The sequence below is a fragment of the Drosophila elegans genome, unplaced genomic scaffold, assembly GCF_018152505.1.
Source record: "Drosophila elegans isolate 14027-0461.03 unplaced genomic scaffold, ASM1815250v1 contig_149, whole genome shotgun sequence".
NCBI lineage: Eukaryota > Metazoa > Arthropoda > Insecta > Diptera > Drosophilidae > Drosophila > Drosophila elegans.
Window position 1 is genome coordinate 24,288,154 of NW_024545513.1, and position 12,872 is coordinate 24,301,025.

At 47.3% G+C, this 12,872-nt stretch overlaps 4 protein-coding genes across 4 annotated transcripts; 1 reads left to right on the plus strand and 3 right to left on the minus strand.

Moving 5' to 3' along the window:
- Positions 1-1,040: 1,040 nt before the first annotated feature.
- Positions 1,041-1,908, minus strand: LOC121467578 (trypsin beta-like). Its single transcript, XM_041709333.1, has one exon. It carries the CDS (start codon positions 1,871-1,873, stop codon positions 1,139-1,141), a length of 735 nt encoding a protein of 244 aa, XP_041565267.1. The 5' UTR covers positions 1,874-1,908; the 3' UTR covers positions 1,041-1,138.
- A 2,159-nt stretch (positions 1,909-4,067) lies between these two features.
- On the plus strand, positions 4,068-4,799 carry LOC108148439 (trypsin beta-like). Its single transcript, XM_017275477.2, has one exon. The coding sequence runs from the start codon at positions 4,068-4,070 to the stop codon at positions 4,797-4,799; it is 732 nt and encodes a 243-aa protein (XP_017130966.1).
- Positions 4,800-5,115: 316 nt separating this feature from the next.
- Positions 5,116-6,576, minus strand: LOC108148428 (actin-related protein 10-like). Its single transcript, XM_017275466.2, has 3 exons — positions 6,396-6,576; positions 6,187-6,339; positions 5,116-6,135 (listed from the first exon to the last, which is right to left on the minus strand). Exons 1-3 carry the CDS (start codon positions 6,464-6,466, stop codon positions 5,223-5,225), a joined length of 1,137 nt encoding a protein of 378 aa, XP_017130955.1. The 5' UTR covers positions 6,467-6,576; the 3' UTR covers positions 5,116-5,222.
- Positions 6,577-7,223: 647 nt separating this feature from the next.
- LOC108148417 (exportin-5) lies at positions 7,224-12,718 on the minus strand. Its single transcript, XM_017275460.2, has 2 exons — positions 12,171-12,718; positions 7,224-12,062 (listed from the first exon to the last, which is right to left on the minus strand). Exon 2 carries the CDS (start codon positions 12,027-12,029, stop codon positions 8,298-8,300), a length of 3,732 nt encoding a protein of 1,243 aa, XP_017130949.1. The 5' UTR covers positions 12,030-12,062; positions 12,171-12,718; the 3' UTR covers positions 7,224-8,297.
- Positions 12,719-12,872: the final 154 nt, after the last annotated feature.

Here is a 12,872-nt window from a genome sequence, read left to right on the forward strand (position 1 = left end):
AGTGTTATCAGTGTATTTGTCAATGTTTGAAGGCAATAAAAACGTTAAGTGTAGCTGCTAATACTTGCTAATTTGTGTGTATTCATTAATATACTTACTGTTTCTTACTGTTTCAGGTTCAAATTTGCTACACAGTCTGCTGCTCTTCCTTTGCTTTTGTGATGTTTCTTTTGTGTTCGTCATTTGTGTTTGTAGACAATTTTGGATATTCTTTTTTTCGCTCATTTGTATGTTATCGTTTTCTATAGGCTAACTGCGAATTTTCACGCATGTACATCTTTTATCTTTGGTGCACAGAAGAGGGCAAAAATGGCGATAAAACTCGAAGAGTGACTACTTTGGTAAAAGAGAGCATTAAGAACAAGGGATACGCAGTTGACATGATGACACTTAAGAACTGCATTAGTTACATATACTTGCAAAAAAATTATTACCTTTTGGACTAAATACAAGCATATCAAGAGTTTAATTGTTCAATATCACTCTAATAATGACATCTCAGCACTGTGACTTAACTGGAAGTATCTTTGCGCACCATCGCCATACAAGCCATACTAAGGTGCTATGTGAGCTATAAGATAGAGGCTTCCGATGTAGCCAATTTTTTTACTCTATATTCTCAATATTTTTTTAGATTTTTGAGGAAAATTTCATAACGATATCTCAACGGGGAAATATTTATTGCCGCGGCTCCATACAAGCCCAACCAGTGTGCACAGGTTCGTAGTTTGGCGGAGGCCTCTGAAAAACGCATCCTTATTTAATATTGATTAAAGTGTATTATATAGGCTTAAATTGAACTGCAAGTATAAAGTATAAAACATAATTTTTAAATGTTCAGTAGTTTCAGAGCTATTTGAATTCCTCTCATAACTCCATGTTAGATCCACTAAAAACTATGAACCGTTTTCATAGCCAACAAATGTTGTTTTGATTTTCCACATATTAAAGGCCTCTTTTTTATGGTAGCAATGTCTTCTATGATTGTTTGTGAAGCTTGGGACTAGTGCTGATAATTCGTACAAGTAAAACTCAAATAGTTATGCTCCCAAGATGCTTCAACACAGTATCATTGAAATCCTTTATTTTTATTTTTTTTTAACTGGTTTAATATTTTGATATTCATTTACATTCGATCTTATAATTTAATAGATGCAATGGCATTTAAAAGCCAGCTCCTTTCGTCAGATACACTTATGTATTGTGTACGACCATCGCAATATGTATATCCTGCCGAAACGACACCCACAAGTTGTTGGTCTACAACCAATGGTCCACCAGAGTCACCATAACAAGTCGTTTGTCCATATGATCCGGCAAAAATGAAAAACTGATCAACCCTTAATATAAGGACGTCTACGCCGTGAAGGTGAACCGGATATGAGTACTTTGCATATGTTGATGTTGCTCCCCATCCGGAAACCATTGCAACTGTTCCAGGAGCAGGATTCCTCTCGGCCAAAGGGATACTCTTGACTTTGTCGGTGAAATTAAGAGGCTCACTTAATCGCATGACGGCAATGTCTTTGGTCAAATTTGTACTGTTATAATTCTCGTGAGACCTTATGGCGGCCACTTTGACAAGGGTTCCTTTGGAGTTCGACAACGACGAGCCCACGCGAATTAGGAAATCTCTGGCCTCCAGTCGACGTTTTTTTTTATCAAAACGGCAGTGGGCAGCAGTTATGATAATATCCTTGCTGTAAATAGAGCCTCCACAATGGGGTTCCCCATTCACTTGAAGGGACACCTGCCAAGGAGCCTGTTCTATTTCAATGTTCTGCCCACCGATAATCCTTTCCTCCGGTCGAGGAACTCGTCCTGCAGACAGGAAACCAATTGCCAATAGCAGTAGAAAACTCTGGATGAACATCTTCACTGGCTTGGTTAGGACTTTGGATCACAATGTCTGAACTACCGACGGAGCAAGTATTTTATATGCCATGGCCTGTAAGGTTCTTCAGTTATTTCTAAATTTAGCACAAGTTTCAGCGTGGGGAATTCCAGTAATTTTTTCGTATTCTGCAAACATTGCTTAGTCCCCTAAGATAAGACACATTTAAAATATCGAAACCTATTAGACTATATATAGAACAGGAATGCTTACTAATTACTAATTCTATAATTTTTTTGACTATATTTGGCACAAGAAGTGACAACAATATAGCTTTAAGGACGTGGACAAGGTTATTTTTTTAATTTTATTGGCTCATATGTTGCTTAACAATTTTGATTTGTATGCGAATAGTTTATTTTCCCATTAATCTTTTAATCCTTTCTATGGAAGCTATATGACAGTTGTTGGTCGATATTTATAAAATTAAATCCGTAGTTCTATAATAGTAAACAATCTCGGAGTATATTTGTTTAATTTGAATAAAATAATATATATAAAATAATATAGTATATATTTATTTCATGTATGTATTTTCCGTGTGCTCCTAAGGAAGCTTAAGACACAGAAAAAAATTACCAGTATCAATTTGATATTCACGGGTCAACAAAAACGTATGATTTTTATACCCCTGCAGAGGGTATTATAATTTCAGTCAGAAGTTTGGAACGCAGTGAAGGAGACATCTCCGACCCTATAAAGTATATATATTCTTGATCAGGATCACTAGCAGAGTCGATCTAGCCATGTCCGTCTGTCTGTCCGTCCGTCTGTCCGTCCGTTTCTATGCAAACTAGTCTCTCAGTTTTAAGGCTATCTGCATGAAACTTTCCCAAAAGTTGTCTTTCTATTGCAGGTAGTATATAGTAGTCGAAACGAGCCGGATCGGACAACTATAGCATATAGCTCCCATAGGAACAATCAAAAAAAAAAAATAAAAAAAATTATAACTTTGCTGTTTTTTAATTTTTTTTTATTTCTTCGACATATAGTAATGGTTAAATATTTCAGAATTTCGGTTTAAATTTCATCAAAATCGGACGACTATAGCATATAGCTCCCACAGGAACAATCGAAAAAATAAATGAAAAAAAATTATAACGTTGCTGTTTGTTAATTTTCTTTTTAGTTCTTCGACATTTAGTAATGGTTAAATATTTCAGAATTACGGTTTAAATTTAATCAAAATCGGACGACTATAACATAAAGCTTCCATGGAAACAGTAAAAATTATTAAAAAAAATTTTATAATGTAACTTTTTTATTTTGTAATTTTTTTTCTTAAATTAGTTTTGACTTATTAATAATTTGACAGTTCAGAATTACCGTTTTAATTTTATTAAAATCGGAAAACGATATCATATAGCTGCCATAGAAACTATCGATGCTTCAATGCTTCAATGCTTTTAAACATAAATGAAAGTAAATCAGCTAACCGAAAGTAAATCATTAATGCTTTCAAGAATATTTAATTTTTGCAATAGCTGCAAGGGTATATGAACTTCGGCTTGCCGAAGTTTGCTTCCTTTCTTGTTATCATTGAATACCATTACCAGAATAGTGTAAATTCGATATTAAAAACCACTTTCGCTCTTTATTAGAACTTCTTAGTTTTTGAGAAAGTTTCATAAGGGAAAAAAATGGTCATAGAAACCAATTGTTGCATGAATTTTAGACAGTATAGTATGAAAAATGAAAAACGGACAAACGTTCAGGTGGATATAGCTAGACCGATTCTTTTAGCGATGTTGATCATTAATATATAGTATATATATATAGTTTATAGGTTCCGAAATGCCCCCTTCACAGCGTTGCAAACTTTCCACTGACTTATAATTTAAAAAACCTTGTCTACGCCATCAAAGATACATTGCTTTCACTTCTTGTGCTAAATTTAGTCCACAACAATGTATATAAATATTAATTTCTTTTTCAAATAAGTAAGAATTGTTTCTATATTAAGTCTAATTGGTTTCTGTAATTTACGTTTTTCTTATCTTTAAGGGAGTAAGCCATATTAGCAGGAAACGGAATAATGATTAGCATTCCCCACGTTGAAACTTGTGCTAAATTTAGAAATAACTGAAGAACCTTACAGGCCATGGCATATAAAATACTTGCTCCGTCGGTAGTTCAGACATTGTGATCCAAAGTCCTGACCAAGCCAGTGAAGATGTTCATCCAGAGTTTTCTACTGCTATTGGCAATTAGTTTCCTGTCTGCAGGACGAGTTCCTCGACCGGAGGAAAGAATTATCGGTGGGCAGAACATTGAAATAGAACAGGCTCCTTGGCAGGTGTCCCTTCAAGTGAATGGGGAACACATCTGTGGAGGCTCTATTTACAGCAATGATATTATCATAACTGCTGCCCATTGCCTTTATGAAAAAGAACGCCGACTGGAGGCCAAAGATTTCCTTATTCGCGTGGGCTCGTCGTTGTGGAACTCCAAAGGAACCCTTGTCAAAGTGGCCGCCATAAGGTCTCACGAGAATTATAACAGTACAAATTTCACCAAAGACATTGCCGTCATGCGATTAAGTGAGCCTCTTAATTTCACCGACAAAGTCAAGAATATCCCTTTGGCCGAGAGGAATCCTGCTCCTGGAACAGTTGCAATGGTTTCCGGATGGGGAGCAACATCAATATATCCAAAGCACTCGTACCCGGTTCACCTTCAAGGCGTAGACGTCCCTATATTAACGGTTGATCAGTTTTCCATTTCTGCCGGATCTAATGGACAAACGGCTTGTTATAGGGACTCTGGTGGACCATTGGTTGTAGCCCAACAACTTGTGGGTGTCGTTTCGTCAGGATATAAATATTGCGATGGTCCAACACAATTCATAAGTGTATCTGACGAAAGGAGCTGGCTTTTAAATGCCATTGCATCTATTAAATTATAAGATCGAATGTAAATGAATATCAAAATATTAAACCAGTAAAAAAAAATAAAAAAAAAAAGATTTCAATGATACTGTGCTAAAGCATCTTGGGAGCATAACTATTTGAGTTTTACTTGTACGAATTATCAGCACTAGTCCCAAGTTTCACAAAAAATCATAGAAGACATTGATACCATAAAAAAATTGGGCATTAATATGTGGAAAATCAAAACAATATTTGTTGGCTATGAAAACGGTTCATAGTTTTTAGTGGATATAACATGGAGTTATGAGAGAAATTCAGTATTTAAACAAATAGCTCTGAAACTACTAAACATTTAGAATATATGTTCTATACTTTATACTTGCAGTTAAATTTAAGCCTATATAATACACTTTAATCAATATTAAATAAGGATGCGTTTTTCAGAGGCCTCCGCCAAACTATGAACCTGTCGGCCGATTGTCGCACAGGTTGCTCCAGTCGGGGACGTGCTCGCTCTTCAGATACGTCTCCTTGACCAGCGACCTTGTCTGGATGAGATCCGTGGCCCCGCACAGGGCGCCACCCAGCCAGGCGGTGAAGTTCTGCTTGCCAATGGCATTGAAGAACTTGAACTGCAGCTTGCCGTGGAAGCGCTCGGCGTAGAAGGGATCCTTGGCGAGCAGGTGCTGCAGCTCCTGGCGAAGTCGGGCCAGCAGGCCCTGGACCATGGAGCCGCCGCCCACGAGGAACACACTCTCGACCAGAGCACGCCTCACGTCCAGGGTGCAGTCGAGGATGGAGCGCAGGATGAGGTGCGCCAGGCTGTCCCGCTCGTTGCTAGCCTCAAACATGATCTCGTAGACGGTTTCCCGCAGCACGCCGGGCACCTGGATGACAGCATCGTTGTCGCTGACGATGTAGTCCACGCCTGGCGCCGCAGTCGGCTGATCCTCGCCACCCTGGGCGAATGCCTGGGCCCTTTCCATGGTGGTCACGAAGCATGCTCGCACCTTGATGTCCTCCAGCACGCTCTCCGTCAGCAGGCTCTCCTTGACGCCCGTCTCCACCAGCTGGCGCTTGATCTCCGCGTGGATGGCCCTGCCTCCGTAGCTCTGGTCCTTGAAGGCGGCCATGATCTGCACCCCGCAGAAGACGGGCATGACGCTGGTCTCGCTGTAGCCGATGTCCACCACCAGGGCGGTGGGCACGGCCAGCGTGGACAGTGCGATGAGGTGCACGGGCACGAACAGCACGGAGGAGACGTCGAAGTGGACGAAGAGGACGCGGGCCAAGGTCTCGCGCAGCACAGTGGGTCCGAACACGTTCTCCACCAGCACAAACTTCCGCTCCTTGGGGCTGACCAGCAGGTGCCTGAAATCAGCCGAAGATGTAGATGTGGCCCCACTTGTCGACCTAACCTACTTGAAGAATATCGTCTGCAGGAAGTCCACCAGCTGGTCGTAGAGCTCCTCCTGTGTGTCGTAATCAAGAAGACGCTTCCTCACACCCGTCGTGGTCATCACCACCTCCGTGGGCATTATCTTCCGCGGATACGCCTCCGCCGCGAAGCCCAGCCTGAAAAGGTGGCAAAATGATGACTTCACCTTCACTTGCGCCGCATCATTGCTTACTTTGTGTAGGCGTTGCCAATGTCCAGGACGATGGGCGGCTTCTCCTGCATCACGCTCTCGTAGATGGGCATCTTGGTTGGCTGGACTGTGACGGACCCAAGGGACTAGACTAAGGTATTTATTATTAATTTGGGCCAACAAAAAATTAAAGGCTAGGCCACAGGTAAGCAACTATCAATAGCGATAGCGATAACAGGCGAAAACAATCGATAGCCGCGATTTGCGCTAACAGCCTATTTCCACTAACGCTGCATTAAGACGTTTCGCATCTTCACGGTTAACAGAGAAAAAAGGCATCAAAATGATGAGGTTTTAAGCTGGCTTAAAATAATTGTACTAATAACTTTGATTATACTTTTAGTTTATCCTTGAAATTTTAGAACCACAAAAGATTCATTTAAATAAGTTTGGTAATAAGATATGTTATTAAAGGCCACTACATATGCGAAGTGAATTAACAGGACAAATCAATTTAATAGTATTTATGAATGAATTTTAAAATAAAATAATAAACTGTTTAAAGTATTTAATTTCCTGTTCAATTTTCTTCTGTGTGTGTGCTCGCAAGTGGACCCAACGATTTTGTTGAGTTGAACACATTTACTGTTTTTATTTATTTTATTTTACTTTTTTAATTGGTTGAACAAGCAGTGGAACCACTTTAAATTTAAGCTTTTTCTTTAACGGCCGAAATTTCGAAAATCGAAACTAGAATATATATTTTACCCAACTACGGGAGGGAAACTACCAAATATCCCCAGTTCCTTTTTCTGTGTTCAAAACTTGCTTTTTGTTTTTCAATTATATTAAATAACAAACAACTAGATATCAATTTGAATTTGTAAATTTATTTCCGATTTATTAACTTATTTCGATTTTGTGTTTTTGCGAATTATTCCGCTTCGATTTCATTTAGTTATAAATAAGTAGTACATAATTTCAGTTTGAATATTACATACTCACGCAACTATAATTCTTAGAATCCCGATGTGTGTTTTATTTTTTTTTGGGGGGGTAATGCATATGCGATGCGGGATGTGTGTTCATATACAGATTGATGTATTATATAATAATAACTCGTTGCCTATCAACTAAGCCTAAGCGTAATTTCAGAAATGTTTCTCCAAAGGATAAATGTGTACATATATATAAATTACAGTATGCCTGCGCATAGGTAACTGTACAAAACCGGGAAAAGCACAATTCATTATTTAGTTAATTAACTATGTATGTATAAAAAGGACTTCGGGCATTGCTGCGGGGCCAAGGGATTGGACTGGGATTAGGACTGGGCCGATTCAGGGTCGGAGGGAGAGTATTGACAATTTTATATGTTCCACTTCCTCTTTGTGCAAACAAGTTTAACAAAAATTTCGAATAATAAATAACAAAGCAGTAACAAGTCGCGAGTCGGGGGAAATGGTTTTCGGATCGAAACAAGGCGATGGCCGCGGGAGACTAATTGAAAAAAAAAAACTGTTACGTGCCGGGTGTTAAATTAATTTGTAAAATAAATAAATTAATAACTTTAAGATCTGATTGCAACTGCGACTGAGCAACTGGGCAACTGGGTAACTGGGGATTTGGGTAACTGGGGAACTGGGATCTGGGTCATGGGCATAGGCGTGGGCGTGGACGTGAGATGGCTCATCGTCTAAGCTAGTTTACAATTACTTTAAGTTCAGTCGTCGCTAGTTTGGCAGCTGAGGTGGCCGTGGTCTCGACGTGATCCCCTTGACCCTCCTGATCCTGGTCCTCGACCAAGACCGGGTCCGGATCGCTCCTCCTGCTCTTCCTCGGTTTCCATTTCTTTTTCAGTGTGTGTTTGTATTTGTGTTCCTGCTTCTGCTGCTGCTGATTCTGCTGCTGCTCCTGATCCTGCTTCTGTTGCGGTCCCTCCTGTCACTTCTCCGGGCCAAAGAGACGGGCAAGACTGGCGTTCTGATTGCTATCCATGATGTCGGCGGCGGTGGTGCCCATGGCTCCCTTGGCCTTGTGCGACTGCATGGGCGGCAGATTGGCGATCTGCACCTCGTGCCGGAACAACTGGTTGACGCTACGTCCGACCAGCTGGGCGGTGAGCTTCTTGAATATGTCCTTCTTGGCGCGGTCCACCTTGTTGCCTTTGATGGGCGCCACGGCGATCTTCTCGTCGAACTTCTGGATGTCGGCCGCATTCACGCTGGGTATATGCTGCAGCACTTCGCTGAGGATGGGGAACTGGGGCCGCAGCAGCTCGTAGAACTGCACGCCCAGGGTGACGAGACCGGACTGATTGGCCTCATGCTGGCCATGCACCTGCATGCCCTGCAGCACGGCAGTGAAGGCCGTCACCGCTTTGTTCTCGTCCATCAGCTTCTCGGCGGCCAGGAAGCGCATCACGGGCGCCGCTATATTCACCGCCTTCATGCTGCACATGCCGTCGTTCCAGGCGATGGCCTTCAACAAGGTCATCAGCACATAGTTGCCGATGAGTCCGTTGCGCAGCAGCTTGCCGCCCAAGTCGCTGATGATGTCGGAGAGCAGGGCCGACTGGCTGGCCCGCGATTGTGGCGCACTGTCCATCGAGTGCTCCTCGTTCTCCATGGCCACCGAGTTGCTGTTGGCATTGGCGCCCGCGGCCACATGATCGGCCCCAATCTGGCCGCCGACCAGCGCGATCTTCAGCACGTCCAGATACTCACGCGTCAGTGTGCGATTGAGCTGATCCTCCAGCACCTCCTGCGTGTCGTTGACCTCGCCATTGAGCTGCCCGCTCTCGTAGAGCGAGGCGATGTAGAGCCAGCGGCGCGTCAACCGCTCGCACATCAACGGTGCCAGGTGGGCGAAGAGCGGCACTAGGACGCTGTCGTAGAAGCTGGGCGGGCACGAGTAGACAAAGGGCTTGAAGAAGACCCGGATGATGGGGCGCAGTCGGTAGTCGGGCACCAGGTCCATGCGGCTGAACACATTCGTCACGATGGCGTCGGCCAAACCCAGCAGCTGGTACAGATCGCGACCCAGCGAGGGGCCGGCGGAACCCATCAGATGATAGCATCCCTCGGTGACCATCATCATGAAGGTCTGCATCTTCTCGAAGGCCGTCGGCTCGCTGCGAATGGTGGTGTCCAGCGGATCGGTGGGCAGGGCGCAGATGCCCATCAGCAGCTTCTTCTCGTGCTCCAGCATGCCGTGGATGCCGCGGTATCCCTCGGAGAGGGCCTGCAGCGCCTCGGGGGCGAACAGCTCGTTGAGCACACGCATCAGGCTGAGGACGTGCGAGAGCAGCGGCACCACGTGCTTAGTGGCCGGATTCCGGCAGATGGGGTTGCCCAGCTCCGTGCAGCCGATGACGAAGCCGCCGCGCTGGGCGCGATCGGGATCGTCGGGCCAGGTGCAGCGCTTCACCACGCCCAGCACCACATGCAGGGCGTCCAGGAGGCGCGAGCGGTTCTGGAGCGTGACGGCACCCTCCACGGCGAAGATGGGCGGCTTGTCCAGGCCCACGAAGCTCATGAAGGCCAGCGGCGACTTGAGCGCATCGCCGAAGGCCAGCCACTCAGTCCGCTTGTCCTGCACGATGTGCTCGATGAAGAGCGTCTGGCGCTCAAAGTCGCAGAAGTGGTTCGAGATGAGAATCAACGCCTCCTGCAGGGTGGTGCGCATCAGGCGGCACAGTTGATGCTGGCCGGGCTCCTTCAGCAGCAGCTCCACGTGACCGTTGATCTGCTCGAAGACGGGCAGCAACAGCAGCGGATACTTGTGGGCCAGCTTCACCAGCAGCGAGGCGGCGTGGCGACGCAGATTCTTGGCCGACTTGGCCTGCACCTTCTCCAGCTCGTTGGGCGGCTTCAGCACAAGCGCCCGGAAAATCTTGTCCAGCACCCGGGGCAGCAGACTCACGCCGCTCATCGCCACACAGTTGGTGGCCGTTATCTGGCAGGCGGACATGCTGAGAAAGACGAACAGGGCCGAGATGCAGGAGAGCAGGATCGAGTAGATGAGTGGGTTGATTGTCTCTAGCTTGAGGCACTCCTCCAGCAGCCGCAGTCCCGCCGGCACCGACGGACGCTCCGCGACGAGCAGGATGCGACTAAGGACGCCGTCGAGCACACTGACCAGGGCATCCCATTCCAGGTAGACGGGATCCAGCACGCTGCACGACACGGTGCCGCTCTTGACCTCCGCGTCCGCTTCGGCCACCGCGTTGCGCAGGCGCTGCTGCAGCCACTGCTCGCAGTAGCCGTAGGTGACCAGCGGCTGCACCAGCGTGGCCAGGCGGAAGATCTCGAGGAAGTCGGTGCGGCAGCGGAAGAAGTAGAGCGCGAACTCCTCCTCGCTGTCGTACTCGAGGCGAATGTACGCCTCCGTGGAGAGGCTGGCAGGCGAGCTGGTGGCGGCAGGATATGGCAGCTTCACGATCCGCGGCGCAATCGTGTGGATTAGCTTGGGAATGTAGTTGACCGTGGCGAAGTCCTTGGAGCAGGGCTCATGCTTGAGCAGCAGCTGCCAGATGAGCGCCGATCCGTGCGAGACGGTTAGCGATTGGTGCTGGACGAGCAGCAGCAGGCACTCGAGCAGCACCTCCAAATGCACCGGTCGCTGCGTGGCATCGTCCTTGCCCCAGAGCGCCACCAGCTGCTGGGCCATGCCGTTCAGCACCTGCAGCAGCTTCTTCAGGAAGTTGTGGTGCTGCTCGACGGCCAGGGCCGAGCCGGAGTCGGGCGGGATCTGGCTGGCCTGGTAGATGTAGCGCAGCGGCTCCTCATTGAACAGCTGCAGCAGCGGCTTGCGCTCCTTGGCCTGACCCTTGCGGTTCGTGATCTGGGCCAGGCACTCGGCCGCGTTGCACTGGAATGCTTTGTCGTTGAGCAGGATGCAGAGGAAGTGCATCAGCTTGCCGTTGCTGGACATGATGTGCTGGATGCTGACCCACTCGACGAAGCCGCTCAGCGTGAGCAGGACCATCTCGACCACCCGGCTGTGCGCATTGGCCTTGGTGAAGTGGCCCTGTCGCGTTGTCTCGCGGAACGCGGTCACATGCTGCTCCACCAGGCGCAGGAAGAACTCGAATATGTCGTTCATGTTGTTGTTCAGCGCCTGGTACATGTCCTTGCGCCGCTGATTGGACTCGATCGTCTGCAGCAGGGCCACGTCCTCCACCAGGCGCAGGAAGACGAGCAGCACCAGTTCCGTTTGGGCCTCGCCCTTGGTGCAGGCCTGGCTCAGCTCCGGCAGCAGGTCGGACCACTGCTGCGGCCACTCGCGCTTGATCATCTCGACGATGATGCGCGAGAGCGCATTCTTTGTGGGCAGCAGCGAGCGGTCCTCCGCCGGGCCCACGCCCACGTTCAGCATCTTGATGGCATTGTCCTTGATGTACACCTTCTCCTCGTGCGTGATGCAGTTCCAGCGGAACTTGATTGTGTACTCGATCAGCTGCAGCCCGAAGTGGCGCACCTGCTGGTTGGACTGCGGCGAGCTGGCCAGGAACAGGCCCACCTGGGCGCACAGCGGCGACTCCTCCTTGAACCGCTCGCAGGCCATGTACGCCTCCAGGCGCGCCTGCTGCTGGGTCAGTGGATGCATGATCAGGTCAACGGCGGTGGCCAGTTCGGCGGCCAGGGCCTCGGTGCCTCCGTGGTGCTGGGCCATCGATGGCGTCTAACAGGCTATGCCTCTGCCTTCCTGCAAGTGTAAGATGCTTTAGACATGTGCTCCTGCCAAAAAAAAACCCCCCCTCCCCCTTCCCCCCTGCCGGCTGCTGCCCTGCCCACTTAAGTGGTCTCAACTTACCTCTGCTGCCCGCCGCTGGAAACCCGAATCTCGCCAAGCCTCGATCGCCTCGATCCCCGCGTGCCACTCCTCTTTGGAGCCAGCCAGCCAGACAACGTTTCCGAGATTAGAAGAGCTGCCTGTGTGCGTGTGCGGTGTGTGGTGTGCGGACTGCAGAATGGGGAACGCGGACTGCGGAATGCGGGACTGCGGAATGGAGTGCTCTCGTTCAGATTCGCGGTTCGAGTTCGCGTGGTCACTCAGATGATCCCTATTGCCTGAAACACAGCCTCGAGTGTCGGGGTGTCTCACATCTGAAGCGCATATAGAAGAAGGGATAGCCCACTGAAACGGCTTTTCCGGCTGGGTTGCTTAAGAACAATGTGCAGCACAAATCGCACGGGACAGGGTTGACAGGCGGCTCGCGGAAGTTGCCAGATCACAATGGATTGCCTGGAATTTCGATCCAATTTTCATGCATGTAGAATTCGTGAAGGTTTTAATTTGAAATCATTTTATTTGCCTCGTGCCGAACGATTGTCAGAGGCAAGCTGACTGAATTTCTTATGAAACTCGCGCGATATTTTCGCAATGCTGCAGCGTTGCCGGACCGCGAGAGTTGTCAAGCTGCTGCCAATGCCGGTACAAAATAGTAATTTGTATCGCTCCAAACACGGCCATAAGTCACTGGCTATTGCACCTTTCAATGAGCAGTAAGCAATA

Coding starts and splice junctions, on each gene's coding strand:
- LOC108148439 (XM_017275477.2), top strand. CDS start 4,068: ATGTTCATCCAGAGTTTTCTACTGCTATTGGCAATTAGTTTCCTGTCT.
- LOC108148428 (XM_017275466.2), bottom strand. CDS start 6,466: ATGCCCATCTACGAGAGCGTGATGCAGGAGAAGCCGCCCATCGTCCTG. Junction 6,340..6,395: donor ATTGGCAACGCCTACACAAA/GTAAGCAATGAT, acceptor CCACCTTTTCAG/GCTGGGCTTCGCGGCGGAGG. Junction 6,136..6,186: donor CTGCAGACGATATTCTTCAA/GTAGGTTAGGTC, acceptor GGCTGATTTCAG/GCACCTGCTGGTCAGCCCCA.
- LOC108148417 (XM_017275460.2), bottom strand. CDS start 12,029: ATGGCCCAGCACCACGGAGGCACCGAGGCCCTGGCCGCCGAACTGGCC.
- LOC121467578 (XM_041709333.1), bottom strand. CDS start 1,873: ATGTTCATCCAGAGTTTTCTACTGCTATTGGCAATTGGTTTCCTGTCT.